Consider the following 20,390-nt stretch of genomic DNA (forward strand, 5'->3'; position numbering starts at 1 on the left):
CATGCTAAAATCATGCTAGCAACATGCTAATCATGCTAAAATCATGCTAGCAACATGATAATCATGCTAAAATCATGCTAGTCGCATGCTAATCATGCTAAAATCATGCTAAAATCATGCTAGCAACATGCTAATCATGCTAAAATCATGCTAACAACATGCTAGTCGCCTGCTAATCATGCTAAAATCATGCTAGCAACATGCTAATCATGCTAAAATCATGCTAGCAACATGCTAGTCGCATGCTAATCATGCTAAAATCATGCTAGCAACATGCTAATCATGCTAAAATCATGCTAGCAACATGCTAATCATGCTAAAATCATGCTAGCAACATGCTAGTCGCATGCTAATCATGCTAAAATCATGCTAGCAACATGCTAATCATGCTAAAATCATGCTAGCAACATGCTAATCATGCTAAAATCATGCTAGCAACATGCTAGTCGCATGCTAATCATGCTAAAATCATGCTAGCAACATGCTAGTCATGCTAAAAATCATGATAGCAACATGCTAGTCGCATGCTAATCATGCTAAAATCATGCTAGCAACATGCTAATCATGCTAAAATCATGCTAGCAACATGCTAATCATGCTAAAATCATGCTAGCAACATTCTAGTCGCATGCTAATCATGCTAAAATCATGCTAGCAACATGCTAATCATGCTAAAATCATGCTAGCAACATGCTAATCATGCTAAAATCATGCTAGCAATATGCTAGTCGCATGCTAATCATGCTAAAATCATGCTAGCAACGTGCTAGTCATGCTAAAAATCATGCTAGCAACATGCTAGTCGCATGCTAATCATGCTAAAATCATGCTAACAACATGCTAATCATGCTAAAATCATGCTAGCAAAATGCTAATCATGCTAAAATCATGCTAGCAATATGCTAGTCGCATGCTAATCATGCTAGCAACGTGCTAGTCATGCTAAAAATCATGCTAGCAACATGCTAGTCGCATGCTAATCATGCTAAAATCATGCTAGCAACATGCTAATCATGCTAAAATCATGCTAGCAACATGCTAATCATGCTAAAATCATGCTAGCAACATGCTAGTCGCATGCTAATCATGCTAAAATCATGCTAGCAACATGCTAGTCATGCTAAAAATCATGCTAGCAACATGCTAGTCGCATGCTAATCATGCTAAAATCATGCTAGCAACATGCTAATCATGCTAAAATCATGCTAGCAACATGCTAATCATGCTAAAATCAATGCTAGCAACATGCTAATCATGCTAAAATCATGCTAGCAACATGCTAGTCGCATGCTAATCATGCTAAAATCATGCTAGCAACATGCTAATCATGCTAAAATCATGCTAGCAAAATGCTAGTCGCCTGCTAATCATGCTAAAATCATGCTAGCAACATGCTAATCATGCTAAAATCATGCTAGCAACATGCTTGTCGCATGCTAATCATGCTAAAATCATGCTAGCAACATGCTAATCATGCTAAAATCATGCTAGCAACATGCTAATCATGCTAAAATCATGCTAGCAACATGCTAGTCGCATGCTAATCATGCTAAAATCATGCTAGCAACATGCTAGTCATGCTAAAAATCAATGCTAGCAACATGCTAGTCGCATGCTAATCATGTTAAAATCATGTTAGCAACATGCTAGTCGCATGCTAGAAACATGCTAATCATGTTAACATCATGCTAGCAACATGCTAGTAACTTGCTAATCATGCTAGCGACATGCTAGTAACTTGCTAATCATGCTAACGACATGGCTAGTCACTTGCTAATTATGCTAGCGACATGCTAGATACCTTGCTAATCATGCTAAGTACATGCTTGTCACATGATAGTCACTTGCTTGTAATGCTAACAATATGTTAAACACTGTCATTTTTATACTTCTTAAACTTAAATCTTTTTAAACTTTTTAAACTTTTCACATTTTCAAACTATCTATCTACCTATATATCTATCTAACTATCTATCTATCTTCTGACTGTCTATCTATCTATCTATCTATCTATCTATCTATCTATCTATCTTCTGACTGTGTCTATCTATCTATCTATCTATCTGTCTATCTGTCTATCTATCTATCTATCTCAGACTGAAAACCATCAAACTTAAAACTTTTTAAACTTAAACTTTTCAATCTTTTCAAACTTTTCAAACTTTTCAAACTTTTTCAGACTTTCTGGTCAGGCTTTCTCAAGCCAACTTAAAGTTTGTCTTGACGAACTTTTTTATCTAGTTATTATTATTATTAGTAGTAGTAGTAGTAGTAGTCGTAGTCGTAGTATGCAACATAACAGTTACATGTTATATTGATATTTATTCATTCATTGTTCATTATGTTGAATACACTTTTGCAGTGGTGTTTTTCTTGTCACCTTTATTTATATAGTGCTTTAAACAAAATACATTGCGTCAAAGCACTGAACAACATTCATTTGGAAAACAGTGTCTCAATAATGCTAAATGATAGTTAAAGGCAGTTCATCATTGAATTCAGTTATGTCATCTCTGTTCAGTTGAAATAGTGTCTGTTTTTATTTGCAATCAAGTCAATGATATCGCTGTAGATGAAGTGACCCCAACTAAGCAAGCCAGAGGCGACAGCGGCAAGGAACCGAAACTCCATCGGTGACAGAATGGAGAAAAAAACCTTGGGAGAAACCAGGCTCAGTTGGGGGGTCAGTTCTCCTCTGACCAGACGAAACCAGTAGTTCAATTCCAGGCTGCAACAAAGTCAGATTGTGCAGAAGAATCATCTGTTTCCTGTGGTCTTGTCCTGGTGCTCCTCTGAGACAAGGTCTTTACAGGGATCTGTATCTGAGCTCTAGTTGTCCTGGTCTCCGCTGTCTTTCAGGGCAGTAGAGGTCCTTTCTAGGTGCTGATCCACCATCTGGTCTGGATACGTACTGGATCCGGGTGACTGCAGTGACCCTCTGATCTGGACACAGACTGGATCTCGTGGCCACGGTGACCTCGGCACAAGAGAGAAACAGACAAATATTAGCGTAGATGCCATTCTTCTAATGATGTAGAAAGTACGGTGTTATGTGAAGTGTTTCTGGTTCCGGTTTACCTAATTAATGCAGCCTAAAAATCCTTTAACGGATTTGGATATTAAAAGCATATTAGTATGTTATGTGTATGCCAGGTTAAAGAGATGGGTCTTTAATCTAGATTTAAACTGCAAGAGTGTGTCTGCCTCCCGAACAATGTTAGGTAGGTTATTCCAGAGTTTAGGCGCCAAATAGGAAAAGGATCTGCCGCCCGCAGTTGATTTTGATATTCTAGGTATTATCAAATTGCCTGAGTTTTGAGAACGTAGCAGACGTAGAGGAGTATAATGTAAAAGGAGCTCATTCAAATACTGAGGTGCTAAACCATTCAGGGCTTTATAAGTAATAAGCAATATTTTAAAATCTATACGATGTTTGATAGGGAGCCAGTGCAGTGTGGACAGTACCGGGCTAATATGGTCATACTTCCTGGTTCTAGTAAGAACTCTTGCTGCTGCATTTTGGACTAGCTGTAGTTTGTTTACCAAGCGTGCAGAACAACCACCCAATAAAGCATTACAATAATCTAACCTTGAGGTCATAAATGCATGGATTAACATTTCTGCATTTGACATTGAGAGCATAGGCCGTAATTTAGATATATTTTTGAGATGGAAAAATGCAGTTTTACAAATGCTAGAAACGTGGCTTTCTAAGGAAAGATTGCGATCAAGTAGCACACCTAGGTTCCTAACTGATGACGAAGAATTGACAGAGCAACCATCAAGTCTTAGACAGTGTTCTAGGTTATTACAAGCAGAGTTTTTAGGCCCTATGATTAACACCTCTGTTTTTTCTGAATTTAGCAGTAAGAAATTACTCGTCATCCAATTTTTTATATAGACTATGCATTCCATTAGTTTTTCAAATTAACCAAATTAACCAGGCTGCGAGGAAATATAGAGCTGCGTATCATCAGCATAACAGTGAAAGCTAACACCATGTTTCCTGATGATATCTCCCAAGGGTAACATATAAATCGTGAAGAGTAGCGGCCCTAGTACTGAGCCTTGAGGTACTCCATACTACACTTGTGATCGATATGATACATCTTCATTCACTGCTACGAACTGATGGCGGTCATATAAGTACGATTTAAACCATGCTAATGCACTTCCACGGATGCCAACAAAGTGTTCAAGTCTATGCAAAAGAATGTTGTGGTCAATTGTGTCAAACGCAGCACTAAGATCCAATAAAACTAATAGAGAGATACACCCACGATCAGATGATAAGAGCAGATCATTTGTAACTCTAAGGAGAGCAGTCTCAGTACTATGATACAGTCTAAATCCTGACTGGAAATCCTCACATATACCATTTTTCTCTAAGAAGGAATATAATTGTGAGGATACCACCTTTTCTAGTATCTTGGACAGAAAAGGGAGATTCGAGATTGGTCTATAATTAACAAGTTCTAATTAACAAGTTCTTGTCACACTAGCATGAGTGGTGTAATAAACCCCCCATCTCCTTTCTTCACCCTACCCTTCCAAAGAAAATCTGAAAGGCAATGTATTTGAATGTACACTTATTTATGATTATAGCCCACATAGGCTACAGTTAATATGGCCAACCACAGACCGAATGTACTGAAGCACAATTCTTGATTGATTTTCTTGTTAAAACATATTTATTAAAGTAAATGCTGCATTTATTCTTTTTGGTAAAAGCCATCTGAAATCTTCTTGTTGTTTATGTGCTGTGGGCTCATGGTGCAAAAGCTGAACTAGAGCAATACCAATGGCAACAGCGGCAGCATCACCCATCATGCCATAACACCAGCGCATCCATGTTTTACGCTGACGAAATGGCAGTTCCTATGGTGAACGCTAAGCTTATATGCTTTAAGGGCAGACCAGAACTGTCTGTAAATATTTACTGTAAAAAATCTCCTTAAACACTACTAAAACTTTTGTGTATCAATTTGAGCTCCTACATGACCAGTTAATGAGGTGATAACAAGCCAAACAGTCAGAATTTTGCCAATATTCGGTATTTGTTACGCCTGTGGTATCTCTTTCCATGAAGTGTGGGAAGGAGTGCAAATTCTCCTTAAACATTCATTAAACGTTCCTTATTAAGAAATGTTGGACCCAACACTTTTGCGTATAGCGCCCACTGAGAGTAAAACAAATTAAAACAATTTGTAAATTATAAAAAATTCCAAGTGTGTCTTCAGATAGATTCAGGCTGATTTTCAAAGTAAAAACTGGAACTTTGTAATGATTTTGAAGGCCTGATTAATGTAAATCAATAACTATTTCAATATTTAAAATGTTATATAGGTGGCTACACAATGTATTTGAAGTAAATTACTTGAAAGCTGCTTTTTCGAGTGACCCAAAAAAATTTTTTTTTTGTCAGTTACATTTAAGCAAAGTTCTTTTTTTGTCTAGGATATCAGACTGATTGTGTTTCTGAAATAATTATGCCTGGAAACGGGCATTTCATATTAAAATTCCAAAATGTTAAGATGGTACGTTACACCAGTACAGTAACAACGTTATACTTTAACAGAATAATAATAATAATAATAATAATAATAATAATAATAGGTTACAGGGAAGTCTTGGTTGGAGAAATTATTTAAAATGCTGTGGTGCGAGTGCAGTCATTGTTTTACAAACACTTTTTGATATGCGCTGTGCAAATTTAAGGAGACAGCAATCATTTTGTGTGTGAGTGTGTGTGTGTGTGTGAGAGAGAGAGATTTGTGTTTTGATTGCTGAGTGAGATCCCCGATGGGTGATAAGTACACAAGTGCCACGTCAGATCTCGTTCCTCCTTTTGCAGATGTGCATTTTGTGACACATTTTGCCAACTGGATGACCATCACATATGAAATAAGGCTACCATCAGTATCTTTTTCTGAAGGGGAAGAATCGACACTCTGCTTCGGCCGTTATGCGTAACTTCACATGACTATCGTTTTCAACGATTCATCCCTATATCGCTTCATCGCTCACTCCTTCCTTCCTCCAATCTCTTATCTCTCCCTATATCCACTCTCGCCCTCTGTGATCCTCTTCTGCAGGCTAACTTGTTGTGCCTTCCTTCCAAACGAGCAAGATGGGCTGAATGGCCTCCTCTCGTTTGTAAACTTTCCTATGTTCTTACTGCTAGTGCTCGCTCCTTTTCCTCTTCTGCCCCCCTCCCCCAATAGTGGAACCAGCTGCCTGAGACAATCAGGCCTACAACATGCCTCACCACATTCTGGATCTTCCTCAAAACTGATTACATTCAATTTGGAGATGCAGCAAAACTTCTCTTCCACCTTTTTGATCCGTCTGCATATATTATTTCTTTATTTTGAACTTCCAGTGTTCAATGTGGTTGAATTTGCTAAGCAATGCTGATTTTTGTTGTTGTTGTTTATTACATTAGTAGTAGGGGAGAGTGGGGTGATTTGTTGCGGGGGGGGGGGGGGAGTAGTTCCACCCCTTGTTCTGGAAAACCATAGAATAATTTGTGACCACATCATTTTGAAAAGCAATCAATTTTACTCATCCTCCAAAGAAGAGAGATACATGGCATGAGAGTTAAGCACATTTTAGTGCAAAAAAACTGTTTTTTCCCTTTCAAAGTAAATTTTCTATGATTAAGGTTTTTTGATTGTAGTGTCTGAACAATTATAGACAAGTTTGAAAACATTTCACACATGTTTTAGTGCTTTAGTAGGCTACACAATGAGTCTATACAGTTAGCATGATGTTTGCTCTTAACTGCTGGATCATGCTAATTGTTCAAACTTGTGGGTCGGAGTGATTTGTGCCAAAGGGCATGGGATAAGTTGTGCCAGATCCAGACCACCTAGAGACCTACATACTCACAGGGGATAATCCTGAGAAGTGAGGAGATGGGCATGCCTCTTCAGTGTTTGACTTAGGCCTGCCTGCTATTTGTTTAATTTAGCGAACAATGATTTCAGTTTTGAGTTTGCACTATGTTATTAAAGAGAAGTTTTATTCAGTTTTTAAGTGGCCTAAGTCACAATAGGATGTTTAGAAATTAGCCTAGTCACTTTATTCTTATGTTACATAATTGACAGCAGCGTTCTGTCAACAGGCATCTATTGCCAAAGTCTTTTTTGAATGAAATGATTCACAAATATCATATATTGTGTTGCTTTGGTGCTCTAAATGGTTGCTAGGGTGTAGCTTGATAGCTTCACAATGATCCTGAGAGACTGATTGGTCGTCTGAGTAAAATGAGCCCGCCCCCTTGTCTCTATGACACTGTGATCCAGAGTTATGTTCAATACAAAATCCCTATGCAATTGACCATAGTAGGAAAAACGCATGCTATGGTATTCCAGGCTGACAATATCTAATAAACATTAAATTAGTCATTTTGTATTGGATTAGTCTTGCTTTCATATAGCATTACGGTTCATAACATTAAAATGTTCTGTTTTACTTCAGAAAGCACTGGCACAATTTACCCCAAATATATTCCGCCAAAGGCACAACTTACCACGCACCAGGGGCAAGTTGTGACATGAGACCACTTTTTTCCCAAAGGCTATATTTCTGAAACAATTTATTTCAGATCCAAAGTTATTATTCTCAGGGATGCACAACATCCTGAAATATATGTACATCCTTAAGTTGAAGGCATTACTGTCATGGCCTCACTTTAAAGTCACTTTGAGTAAAAACTGGCACAACTCACCCCACTCTCCCCTATTGTTTTGCAAAATAATTTTAGAAACCCAGTAAGGGGAAGGGGAACAGATTGTGGTTACAGCATCTGGGTGGAAGATGGGGGGTGATAGATTAGTCTTGAATTCTGAGAACTGCAGAAGACTTTCGAGAGAAAAAAGCTGATTTTTTATAAAAAAGCTGATTTTTCTTAGATAAGAAACGGGTTATCTTATAAGAACTGGTAGGATGCATTCTGCGATCACATTGTGTACACAAAGCTATGCAACCCTTAATAACCCAAAAATTGGCTCCACTATAACTGAAACTTGTTTATTCCTATGTATATAAGCTTGGGTTTACTTTACTTAAAGCTTGGATTAACTTTAGGGAGCAACATATCAATCGGACGGCCCAATGAATTTCCAAGACACTGATATTAGATTTCTAGATTAAATGTCTGAACTGTGTTCAGATACCAATGACGGATGGAGAGGCAGAGAAGAGAGCAACAAGCCTGGGAAGAACGTCTGTTGTATGAATTACAGGAATCATCTTACAGTGTTAACTAAGAGGCGAAGCATAAACACAGCGTTGGCTATAGCCTCACATAAATGAGAAAAATATCTATATAAAGCTTGATATGTCCACTTTTAAACGAAAAAAAAAATCAAAACGAAAGCAAATATCATCTGATTATGTATTCCGTATGAAAGATGCATTTCTCTCTATTAAAGGCGCACTTTACAGCGGAGATGTGTTTAGAAAAAAAAAACCCACTGATTTAGAAAAAAAATAGTATTAAAGCAAAAATTAATATAAACGTGCGATTAGTCGACTAGTAAAATCTTTAGGATATGGCAACTCTAGTCAATACATTTACTATAGTTGACATTATTTAATTAATAATAAGTTTCTAGCTCTTTACATTAAATTTGCTGAGTTAACAATTAGTTATTGAACTAATAAAATAATAAAACAAAGATTCAATTAAGATGCTAACTATAATTCTATTTATGGCTTGTTCCACCACGCAAATTACTGTTTTTAAGGTGACACTTTAAGGTGACACTGTTTACTATATCTTGAAGATTGTTGTATTGTGTTGTAAAGATGTTCTGTGTTTTGACTATAATTTTGTATGGTATATTTTTTTTTTATAATTTTGTATAATAATATATCTAGGTAATGAAGATATATTAACAAAAATCATATATAATGTATAGGCTATATAAAACATAAAATAAAAGGTCCTTATTGATTAATTTTGCCTGGGCCACTCAGTGTTGGTTCGCCTCTGTCTTGCTGTTTACACCCGCTCACTTCAGTGTAAATGCATCTGGTTGCTGAAAACAAATATGTAAATTGTAGGCAACTCCTCGAAAAAAATAAACGTGTGAGAGCGTGTTAGGCTGTATATATGTCATCATGTTATAGCCAGATATGACGACGCTACTGCAACATGCATCACAGGCAGCTGATCATCAAGGAAGTCGCAGACGCTTAATACCATCAGTGTAAGGTCCAGGCACTCGGCCCAAGGAAGGTATCCGGTGCTGGATGAAGGTTTCCTGCGTGTTCGGTCTTTCAGCGCGTAAAGTTATTCAATTTAGGTTAAACTCAAATCTGACTCCATTTTATTATTTAATCTGACTCCATTTTAGTATGATCTCGAATTTAGGTTGAAGTGCAAATTGGTTGTATGCCTTTTTAATTAATATTCTTCTGACATTTGATTATTCTAGTTAACTATTTTTATATTAACTTGTTCATTCGGGTGCTCGTGTTGCTAACAAGGATACAATGTAATCTACTAGTCAATAATTACAGAGTAAAACAGAATAGAATCAAAATGTAACAATTTATTAACAGTCAGGTAGATATGTGTTTTGCCTATTACACATCCAATTGAAACACATCAAATCATATCAATACAAAACATCAAATTCTCAAAGATGAATCTAAAAGTAAAATATAGCTGCAAGCAGCAATAACGGGGCCAAGCACTACAGAAGCAAGCTTCAGAAGAACGGCAGGAATGAGTAATAAAAAACGTTTTAAGATTATTTTAGGCAAAATGGCTTGAAAACAATAAACACAACAACTAGTAATAGGATTTATTGGTTTATCACGTGTAACCAATAGGTGGCGCTGTTACCAAATTAGTTTGGAAAGGTCAGTGTGAGGTGACGATGACATATACAAAGTTTGGTGCAAATATGTCAAAGCTTTGCAGAGATACAGCCTCAAATGAATGCATCATTCCAGCAAATTCTTTGATGCGCTAAATGAGAACCGTTTCGTATATCGACATGAAATCCATTACATTTTGCCAGCATGGTCTGAATATGATCCACGTCAAAGTTGGTGAAAATCTGACTAACAGTCTAGGAGGAGTTCGAAAAAGTATGTTTTCAACATTAATCAAAATGGCGGACAGGAAGTTCAGCCAAATAAGGAAAACTTTGTATCTATGTTCTCGGCTTGACCCAAGGAATTTATTAAGATCAGCGTCATGTCAATAGCCAGATCTTTTCAAAAGTTATTAGCCTTTATGTAAATTGGGTTTTAACTTTTGACCACTAGGTGGCGCTGTTTCAAAATATTTTGAGTACCTTCAGGGGATGGTGTTGTTGGCACATTCTGAGTTTCGAAATATAACACCAATGCATTTGTTTAGTATAGCCTTTTATTTCACATAATTGTATTGAAGTCAATGGGAATTTCATGTTTTGTTCTATTATAGCGCCATCAAGAGGCACAGTCCCACCATTTTTTTTATGTTTCATCAGAGTGAGCCCATACATATGTTTATCGATTTTGGTGAAAATATCTCAATTCACTTCAGAGTTATAGACATTTGTATGAAAAAACACTTAAAAAATGACTGACTTTTGACTTTGATTGAATTTTACTACCCCTATCTATCAATATTTTCGCATTTGGGCTAAATTATGTTGCTATCAACCTATGTTTCCGAACTTCTGACGGTGGTTTCGTCTCGATCAGACAAATGGTTTCGAAGATATAGCCAAATGTTTTTTAAGCGCTAAATCACAATGCTACACAAACCGTAAGGCAAAACCTAGCATGTTTGGTATCCTAGGACTCGGTAAAGTTTCAGGAGTCTAATTTGATGAGTCTCGTGAAAATAAGTCGACCACACCCAAAGTTATAAGCATTTAAAAAAAGAAGATCACCATACCTGATGACCCATACCAAGTTTCGTAACAATCCGTTGATGCGTTCTTAAAATACAGCATTTTAGCACAAAATTCAAAATGGCCGACAGTCAAAATGGCCGAAATGGTCAAATTGGATATCATTAGACTCGGCATTAGGGCTGCACGTTCTCAAGTTTTTCATTAACCGTTAACCGAGGCCCTTAGCGGTTAATACTCGGTTAACCATAGTGTGCCATAGTAGCCATAACCATAGTAATTTCCGGACATTGGCCGAAAAAAAAAAAAGGAATGTCCGACAAAATTTAATCTCTCCGGTCAAATTGTCCTATTAAAACTGCCTAATAATGCCGCCCATTAACACAATCTGAATTTGAGAATAAGCCTAAAATGTATAAGGCAAAAGGTAACAAGCAGACTCCGCGGCCGCCTCGCTAAGGCTATGACTATGACTATGTTTGAAACGTACAAATTTTTGAAAAGCGATAATTATTTATTTATTTATTTAAATTACATTTATATCTGAATTTATGTCAACCTATAGACTTTCAAATATCAAAATGTCATGAATTAATATGTATTTTTGTACAAAATGACATATAAACATATTTTCCTATTATACTTTGCCTGGAAACGCTTCCAACAAGGCGTCGGTTCTATTTCTAGCATGCACGCGTCGAGCCGCGCCTGAGCCGCGCGTCTCACGCAGGCAGTCGGCAAGCTCTAACCTGTTAACATGGGAGCCGAATTAAAAACAGACACGCCACGCAGCTGAGATGCTTTCGCCACGCATCCAGTGTGTCTTGACCGGCCTAATGATGCCCGGGTGTTGGCTGTTGAGATTACAACAACGAGGTTGTACTTGAAGTATATCTAAGCACTGTATTGCAATACTTGCATTTTGCCCCATCACTCGTATTAGCCCGCTTCATATTAGAAAAATGACTTCTTCTTGTGGACATTACAAATGTCTGGGAGCGCTCTGGCGGTCTCTGGTGGTGCAAAAATGTATTACAACTAAATTCAATGCACGCCATTGACGTCACTTAACCGAGCAAAATGTTTCACTCGGTTACACAATTTTTAACGGTTAATCGGTTAACCGGTTAACCATGGACACCCCTACTCGGCATGTTGCCCTGAATCTAACAAGACCAATGTTATGATTTTTGGACAAACTGTTCAGAAGTTATAAGCAAAAATAGCAGGTTTTCATATCTCCGGACCAGTAGGTGGCGCTGCGCCCAAACAAAGCATATTGCCTCAGGTCATGCTTGTTATGACATGTACCAAGTTTGGTCTGAATAGGATAAGTCGTTGCCGAGATACAACCTTACGACTGTTTTTGTAAGCACTACGTAAAATTTGTTAGAGCGTTTATCGAAAACGATTTGACGAATCAATTTGTTTTGCATAACTTTTGGTCAGCACTGCCTGAAGATGATATGGTTCAATTTTCGTGTGAATCGGACAAACCGTCTAGGACGAGTTCGAAAAAGTAGGTTTTTCAAAAAACTCAGAGATCAGAAATCAGAGGAAAAAAGAATTTTGTTGATTGGCCTTACAGTTAAAAAGTTATTAACAAAATTAAAGTGAAATTTCAGACAGTTGGTGGCGCTAGAGGGGATGTCTTAGACACACCAAAATTGGTGTACTTAATGTTGGCACTGTCCTCTATCAGAATGTAAAACCAAAACAACTTTCCCACATTCGGTTCTGTGGGATGCCATAGACTCCCAGTCGGAAGAATAATAATAAGAAGAAGAACGCCAACAAAAACAATAGGTGCCTCGCACCTTCGGTGCTTGGCCCCTAAATATGCATACCTGACCTTAGAAAATACATACTATGAAGTGAAGAGACACACAACACACTACGGGCTTTCTGGCTACAGAAAACGCCCTTATCCTCTTGCTGCAATCGTTTAAATACCTCAGACCAAGACAAACATCCCCCGAGATGGAGACAGGAACTAACAATTGGAATTTGCATTAACTCAGGTCCCAAGTCTGGGTGGTTTTACAACTCAATGGGAACAGGGAGTAATTTACGTGGAGGGCCCTAGGAAAGGGCACTCCCATCACAGTAATCAAGATATCTCTTGACTCTTCAGATCTGTATTATCTTCTAATCTACTTTTGTGAGAGTGAGACCATTGTACCAGTTGCACTGAGACATTTCCAATGATACTAGACATGAGTGTTAGTTCACTTGCATTGATATTTTCATGTAATCATTTTGAGCAGACTGAGTAGAAGGAAGAATGGGTGAAGGGATTTAAAATGAAACAAATGGCCGGAAGGGTAGGAGGTCTCCTGCTCCTCCACTCTGTGGGGTGTCTCAAAGATGCCCGTGTATGTTTGTATTGTCTGTTTCTCAGGAGATCAAAGTATCTCAGGTTCTTTCGCCCTTACATCAGCTTAAAAGTAACGAAACGAAATGATCTTACCAGGGCTGTTGCCGCGCTCTCTTATTGCGACATCATATGTTAATGCAGCGGTAGATTTACACTCACAGGACACTTAACTTATTCGCAAAAGTTAATTATTTGCTCGTGCTTTAAAGCTTTGCCGGGTAAATATTTCATTGGCGTACTGTTCTGACATGATGCACAATTTCTGAGTGCGTGCACACTGTCAAACAGCGCCAAACTGAACTTGATATTTTGTGTCTGATTTGTGTTGGGTCAGACCATCTGCTAGCGATGGGGAGGTCAAGACTGGGAGAACTTACATGGAACTACATGGAAAAATATTCACCAAACAAGCCACTTTTAAAGTTTGCTGTTATCATGCATACAAAAGTTAGGTGACCCTTCCCCGCTAGACTAATTTTTTTTGGATGACCTCCCCTCAACAAAAAATAAAAGGCATGACCCTCCCCTATTTTCCTCCGGTGGTCCATTCCATAAATACCGGTCCCTTAGTTATTTTTCTTAATTTTTCTTAAACTTTAATAAAGTTACCGCATCTTATGCCACGTTCCAGGCAACCTGTAACCCGTGTTTTTCCGACTTTATACCCGTGAAAGTGCACTGGAACGGCAGTCACCCGTGAACTCGTACTAGATCGATGTACTCCCAGTTACGAGCTCTGACGTCTGAGCCCGCGAAACAATACAAAACAACAAGTTTCTGCAGGCGGTACACGGTAGTTTGGCGTGACTGGCCTGGAAGGCTACAAAGTCGTGAGTCGTGAAGTGAAGTCGTGATTTACGTGCTCAAAAACCTGCCTGGAACGCAGCAATACTCCCTTGCCTTTCTCTCTACTTGCCCAAATATGGGTAACAAACCTGTGCACCCCCATGTGCAGGGCTGATATTCCATGTGGCGTAGACGACTGTTAAGTGTCGTTCTGGGGTCTCTATTTTCCCTATTACCTGATGACCCTGCCACATATGCAATGTTTAATATAGCAGGACTGTACTGACTAATGTTAGTAGATGGCACCACAGCTGTAAAAACATATATCAGAACCCACAAGTTAAAAAAATGCACCACACATTAAGCAGTGCATTTCACATTATCTTATTTCCCTGAAAAGCAACACCCATGACTCATTTTGATTTATTTTTGCTTTGGTCTTTATTTTTATTGACAAAGCTATTAATAGAAAGACAAATGTATTAAGAAGGACTTCTGTATTCCTTTCAAATGGCTACACTGTTGTCCACATTTTTGGGGTTCAAATAGGTGTAGGGAAGCTCCAGCTTCTTGTTCCGCTTCTCGATGAGATCGGACAACTCCCTCAGATCCTTTTGAAAATCTTCAATGAGCTTGCAGGGGACCTCCTCATCATACAGATTTTCTGGGAAATGTCCCAGAGGGTACTACGGACAGGGTATCAAGATTGTAATCGTAAATAACATGTTGATAAGAAACATGTATATGACAATGTTTAACACACTTTGTATGACCGCACACTAATATTCTGTAATAGCCCACTGCAACACTATGCTTACAGTTTGCTAAATCTCCTTTGTAATGTAACACTCAAGTAATGCAAACTAGAGGAATGAAAGCGGTGTAAGTAAGCCATTGTCATCCAGAGTAAAATGATGGCATATGCAAGAACACCATTCAGATTTTTCACTTTTTCACAGGAAAATTTAATTGCAGTCTTTTAACATGTTCCCTGATGGTGTAAAAACTCACATGGTCTGCAGAGTCCTGGCTCAGCAGTGTCAGGACAGCCATTCCATTCACCGTTGTGCTCACATCAGGTAGGGTCTCCAGTATCGTGTCCTCAGTGGTCTGGCCTTTCTCCTTGGGAGGGGGCTTTCTGAGGGCAGTGGGGTAGTTAGGCATCCAGCCACCAAAGTCAAACTGGGGGGAAAGGATTGGTGGAAAATGTTTTGTAAGCCTGAAAATATTTTGTAAGCCAAATATTCATAAAGAATAACAAGAGCACATAATTAACATTACTTAGGCCATGGGAAGTGGATATGGACAGGGATTTTTTTTGTTGTCATGGGCTACTTGCTCTAGGGCAGTGGTTCTCAAACTTTTTTTAGTCATGCCCCCCTTAAACACTGAACAAATCTTGTGACAAGTCAACAGTCTTAAGAAAAACAATTGAGTGGAATTGGTGTTCGGTGCTGCTTTATCAAGGCAGAGTGCCAACCACTATTCACTAATATTTCTATTTTTCTGCTGATCTCCTTCACCCACTCTGCAGTGTCCCACACACTTTAGAGAACCATTGCCCTAGGGGGTTAAAGCTTCTTGAGGAAATGTTACTAACAGAAAACAGTTTAAAGCAGAGTCTCCAAATATCGGTTTGTGAAAGGTTGTTGACATTTGAGCTCAATAGCAAATCAAATGAAACATCCCCTTCAGGCTGCTTAAGCTTGATTGGCTGGGATTGTTTATGGCTCGGTCCAAACCACTATGTTTGTTTCCCGTTCACAGATCCAGGACAACAGAGGGTTTTTTGAGCTCTGAATGTCACTGTAAGTTGCAGTAGAGATTAAACAAGATCTAAGTGGAGCAGTCTTTCTTCACAAAACAGAATGTCATGAACAGGAACAAGCTCAGGAGCAGAACAACCAACTAAATAAGACATTAGACCTGACAACTGGATAGGACTAAACATGGCTTAAGTACACCACAAACAGAGGAATTAATGAGACTAATTAACAAGACCCACCTGAACTAAGGACTAATCAAATTTATAACCAAGGAGACAAACAGGCAGGGAACGAGGAAGACTGAAGTAATTAAAGGCAGGTGCACACTGCGATTTATAATAGTCCTTTACGATTGTTGCTTGTCAGGTGTTGTGAATGTCAATCATCAGGGCAATTCTAGTGTCTGGCTGGATGTGCGCTCGTTTATCTGATAACATCAGCTATTTTCATTCAACCAGCTGATTTCTGTAAATGAAGGTAAAACTGAATGTATATTGGAGCACAGGGTAAGTCAGTATATACATTAACAACGATTTGAGACAAATGCAAATTTAATATAAAACTATGTAAACGGCACAGGATTTTGAACAAGGTCCTGAGCTGTTTCTGGGTGCCGAGGACAGACGCTGAATGGCGCCGCCGGCTTGTGTACACTCACAGAGAGTGATGTGTTTGAATTTTAAATACGAGGCACTGCGTGACGGGGCGCTGCACTTCTCATTGGTGTGTGACCCCCTTTAACGTTACATTTTGAGTGGATGAATGACGAGCGCAAGATGCTGAAATGGATGCCAATAAGATTCTGAATGGAAAGTTTACTTTTAAAAAGTTGCCAAATGGTTCCATTGACAAGACCAAAGTGATCTGTGTGCTTTGTCGTTGTGAACTGAGTTATCATCACAGCACGTCCAGTCTGAAATACCACTTGATGGCCAAGCACAAACACAGCTGATGCGAATTCTCCGCCCCCTCGTCAATATCAGGACCTCGTCAGTACTTTTTTCACCCTTTTATTGATGGACAGTGTTACATTGTGTGAGAGATTATTTGCTCCAAGTCTGAGAATGTTAGTGTTGAACACTACAGTAGGCTATATGCCAATGTTGTTTTCAATAAAAAAAAAAATCCTGCTGAACAGAAAGGAAGATATTTAGATGAATGTCAGTAACCAGACTGTTTTTGGTACCATTGACTTCCATAGTATATATATTTTTTCCTACTATGGTACCAAAAACGGTCTGGTTACTGACATTCATCTAAATATATTCCTTTCTGTTCAGCAGAAGAAAGAAATTCATACAGGTTTGAAACAACATGAGGGTGAGTAAATGATGACAGAATTTTCATTTTAGAGTGGAGTATCCCTTTAACTCACAATTAATCGCACATTTTTAATCGCACATAATAAAGTTGTTGTTGCTTGTCAGACTGTACCAACATGATCCTCGCTGTAAGCCATGTCACACTGTACGATCACAGTTGTCATAAATATCAGACTGTACGACAATCAAGACATGTTAAAAACAGATGAATGTAAGAAAACTCGTCAGGAGTTTTTCATCAATCAATGACACGTTCGGTGACAGTGAGCTGCGTTACACGGAGGATTGAAATGGTGGCTACAAAGAAATCTTTAACGTTAATTTTGGTCATGACTTGTCTTGAAAAACAAAGACAATTTGACGGTCGTCGTTGGAGAAGTCACTGCAGGACTGAGAGGCAAATCTTCTGACACTGCCAGAATAACATCAGAGGTCAAATGTGATCGCAACAGTCATTAATGGAATAGTGCCAAAGAGAGAGAATAGAGCAAGACCAGAAAAGGTCAACAGAAGAGAGAGAAAGATCAAACAACTGAGGAAGGAGATCAAAACCTTGAGGAAGCAATTCAAACAGGCAAGCACAGTGAAAAAGGAACGAATAAAAGAGCTGACAGCCAGCCTTTCGTGAGTAGCTTATCAGAACAAGAAGAGCTGAAAGGGTCAAGCAGAGGCAGAAGAAGCAGGAAGGTGCAAGAGCCCAGTTTATAAAGGACCCCTACCACTTCACAAAATCACTTCTGGGGAGGTGAGGTCTGGGACTCTAACAAGTTCCAAAAAGGAGTCGGAGCAGTCAGTAGAGGAGGCATTTAGTGATCCTACAAGAGACAAAGCTCTTGGAGGAATTCATGGGCTTATTAACATCGACCCACCTACCACATCCCTCAGCACAGAGTGTCCATCATGGAGCGAGGTGCAAGAGATAGTCAAGCATGCAAGCATTGCTTTGGACTACTACCCCATCCCACATAACATCCAGGGCATGATCACCAGTTACCTGAGAGACATCAAGCTACGATTGTATACAACAAAATGGCAGCCAGTGGAGAAGGGGATAGTGACAGGATGCACAATCTCTCCCATCTTGTTCATCATGGGAATGAACCTGATCATCTCTGCGGCGAGCACAAAGTCAAGAGGGCCGAAGACCGCAGCAGGATGTCAACAGCCAGCAATCAGGGCATTTATGGATGACCTTACAGTGATAACACCAACTCACGAGCAGGCAAGATGGGTCCTGGAAGAACTGGATCGTATGGCCACGTGGGCAAAAAAGGTCTTCAAGCCCAAGAAATCAAGGAGACTGGTGATCCAAAAGGGCAAAACAACTGGAAGGTTCAAGCTACTTGTTCAAGGAGAAGTGATCCCGAACATCCAGGGGAACCCAATTAAAAGCCTTGGAAAGTGGTATGATGATTCCCTGTCAGATTGGAACAGCATCTCCAGCACCAGAAAACTTGATATCTAGCTTGGTAGAATATCAGATATCTTGCTTGATAGTGTCCTTGCAGATAGAAAGCTTGATATCTAATAGCACTAGTTAGAAGAAGCAATTTGAACTGCGGGAGAGATCGCCAGTCTGTGAGTGTTTTTGACTTTTCTGAGTAGATTTAACGCGTGTCTTTGTTGCTAAGAAACTTATTTTGATTACTGTGTTTGTACTCTGGTAAAAGTGCGAGATCACGTGACCCTTTGTTGTTTGTGTGTGTGTCGAGACTTGGGTTTCACGTGGCTAATTAGGGCATGGCCTGCTGTATTCAATAAACGAGGCATTAGGCGTGTATAAATAGGTTAGGGCACCGCGGCAGCGGTCGTGGCAGCTGTAGTGTGAAGCCCTCATCGTGTGAAGCCCGAAGAGGGTAAAGACCAACGACTCTACCTGTGCGATTCCACCGAGCAAGGACACCTACAAGGCACTTGAGTATTCTTTTCTTGTTATTTGTTTTGTCTCTGTTTCCTCTTTCACCATGTGTTTTATAATCCATACTATTACTAACATGCGTAGATCTAACGTCACACATCGGAGACGGTACAATCCTTGCAACCTGCGTACCCTCCCGATGTCTTCTAGTGCTATTTTCTCTTTTCCTATTGGTCTCTGGAATTGCCAATCTGCGGTAAACAAAGCTGATTTCATCACATCTATTTCTAGTCATTCAGGTCTCAAACTTTTGGCCCTCACTGAGACCTGGATCAGACCAGAGGACACTGCCACACCGGCTGCGCTCTCCACTAACTTCACTTTCTCACACACTCCTCGCCTGACTGGGAGGGGTGGAGGTACTGGTCTCATCATCTCAAATGACTGGAAATTTAATCACTTACCACCCATGTGTAACAATAGCTCATTTGAATCACATTCTATTTCCATCACTATTCCTATTAAAATCCATTGTGTAGTTATATATCGTCCCCCAGGTCAGCTTGGCAGTTTCTTAGAGGAGCTTGATGTGCTACTCTCATCCTTCCCCGAGGATGGTACTCCTCTCATAGTTCTTGGAGACTTCAACATCCACATTGAAAAACCTCAAGCTGCTGGCTTCCACACTCTGATTGCTTCATTCGACCTCAAACGAGTATCCACTGCGGCTACTCACAAATCAGGTAACAAACTGGACCTAATCTACACAAGCTACTGCTCCTCTGACCATACTCTAGTCACTCCACTGCACACCTCAGATCACTTCCTCCTCACTCTAGACCTCAACCTGCCTCAGAACACAACACATACCCCTCCACAGGTTCTCCTCTCTTCTTAATCCTCCTCCTCCCTCATCAACCCTAACAGCTGACGATTTTGCCACATTCTTCATAAATAAAACAACCACCATCAGCAGACAATTTACCACTCCACAAACTGACACACACACTTTACCAGCTAACACACACATTCTACCTTCCTTCTCCATGCTTTCAGAGAAGGAAGTCTCCAAACTCCTCCTTTCCAATCGCCCTACTACCTGTCCGCTTGATCCTATTCCCACTAACCTGCTTCAAGCTATTTCTCCCTCGGTTATACCAGCACTCACACACATCTTAAACACCTCTCTTCACACTGGTACATTTCCCACCGTATTCAAGCAGGCTCGAGTAACTCCACTGAAACCCACTCTAAACCCAGCACATCTAGATAATTACAGACCGGTATCCCTTCTTCCTTTCATCGCAAAAACACTTAAACGAGTTGTTTTCAACCAGATCTCCTCCTTTCTTACGCAGAACAACCTCCTAGACAACAATCAGTCTGGCTTCAAAAGTGGACACTCAACGGAGACTGCTC

At 39.4% G+C, this 20,390-nt stretch overlaps 1 protein-coding gene across 1 annotated transcript in view; it reads right to left on the minus strand.

Annotated features, from left to right (window-relative positions):
- Nucleotides 1-14,445: 14,445 nt before the first annotated feature.
- LOC113043657 (hydroperoxide isomerase ALOXE3-like) overlaps nucleotides 14,446-20,390 on the minus strand; it is a 56,193-nt gene continuing 50,248 nt past the window's right edge. Inside the window, exons 15-16 of the mRNA XM_026203167.1 lie at nucleotides 15,037-15,207; nucleotides 14,446-14,711 (exon numbers count right to left, since the gene is read on the minus strand). Coding sequence (XP_026058952.1) covers nucleotides 14,532-14,711; nucleotides 15,037-15,207 — 351 coding nt within the window. The 3' untranslated portion in view covers nucleotides 14,446-14,531. The remainder of the gene's footprint in view (nucleotides 14,712-15,036; nucleotides 15,208-20,390) is intronic.

The sequence above is a fragment of the Carassius auratus genome, chromosome 25, assembly GCF_003368295.1.
Source record: "Carassius auratus strain Wakin chromosome 25, ASM336829v1, whole genome shotgun sequence".
In the NCBI taxonomy this organism is placed as follows: Eukaryota; Metazoa; Chordata; class Actinopteri; order Cypriniformes; family Cyprinidae; genus Carassius; species Carassius auratus.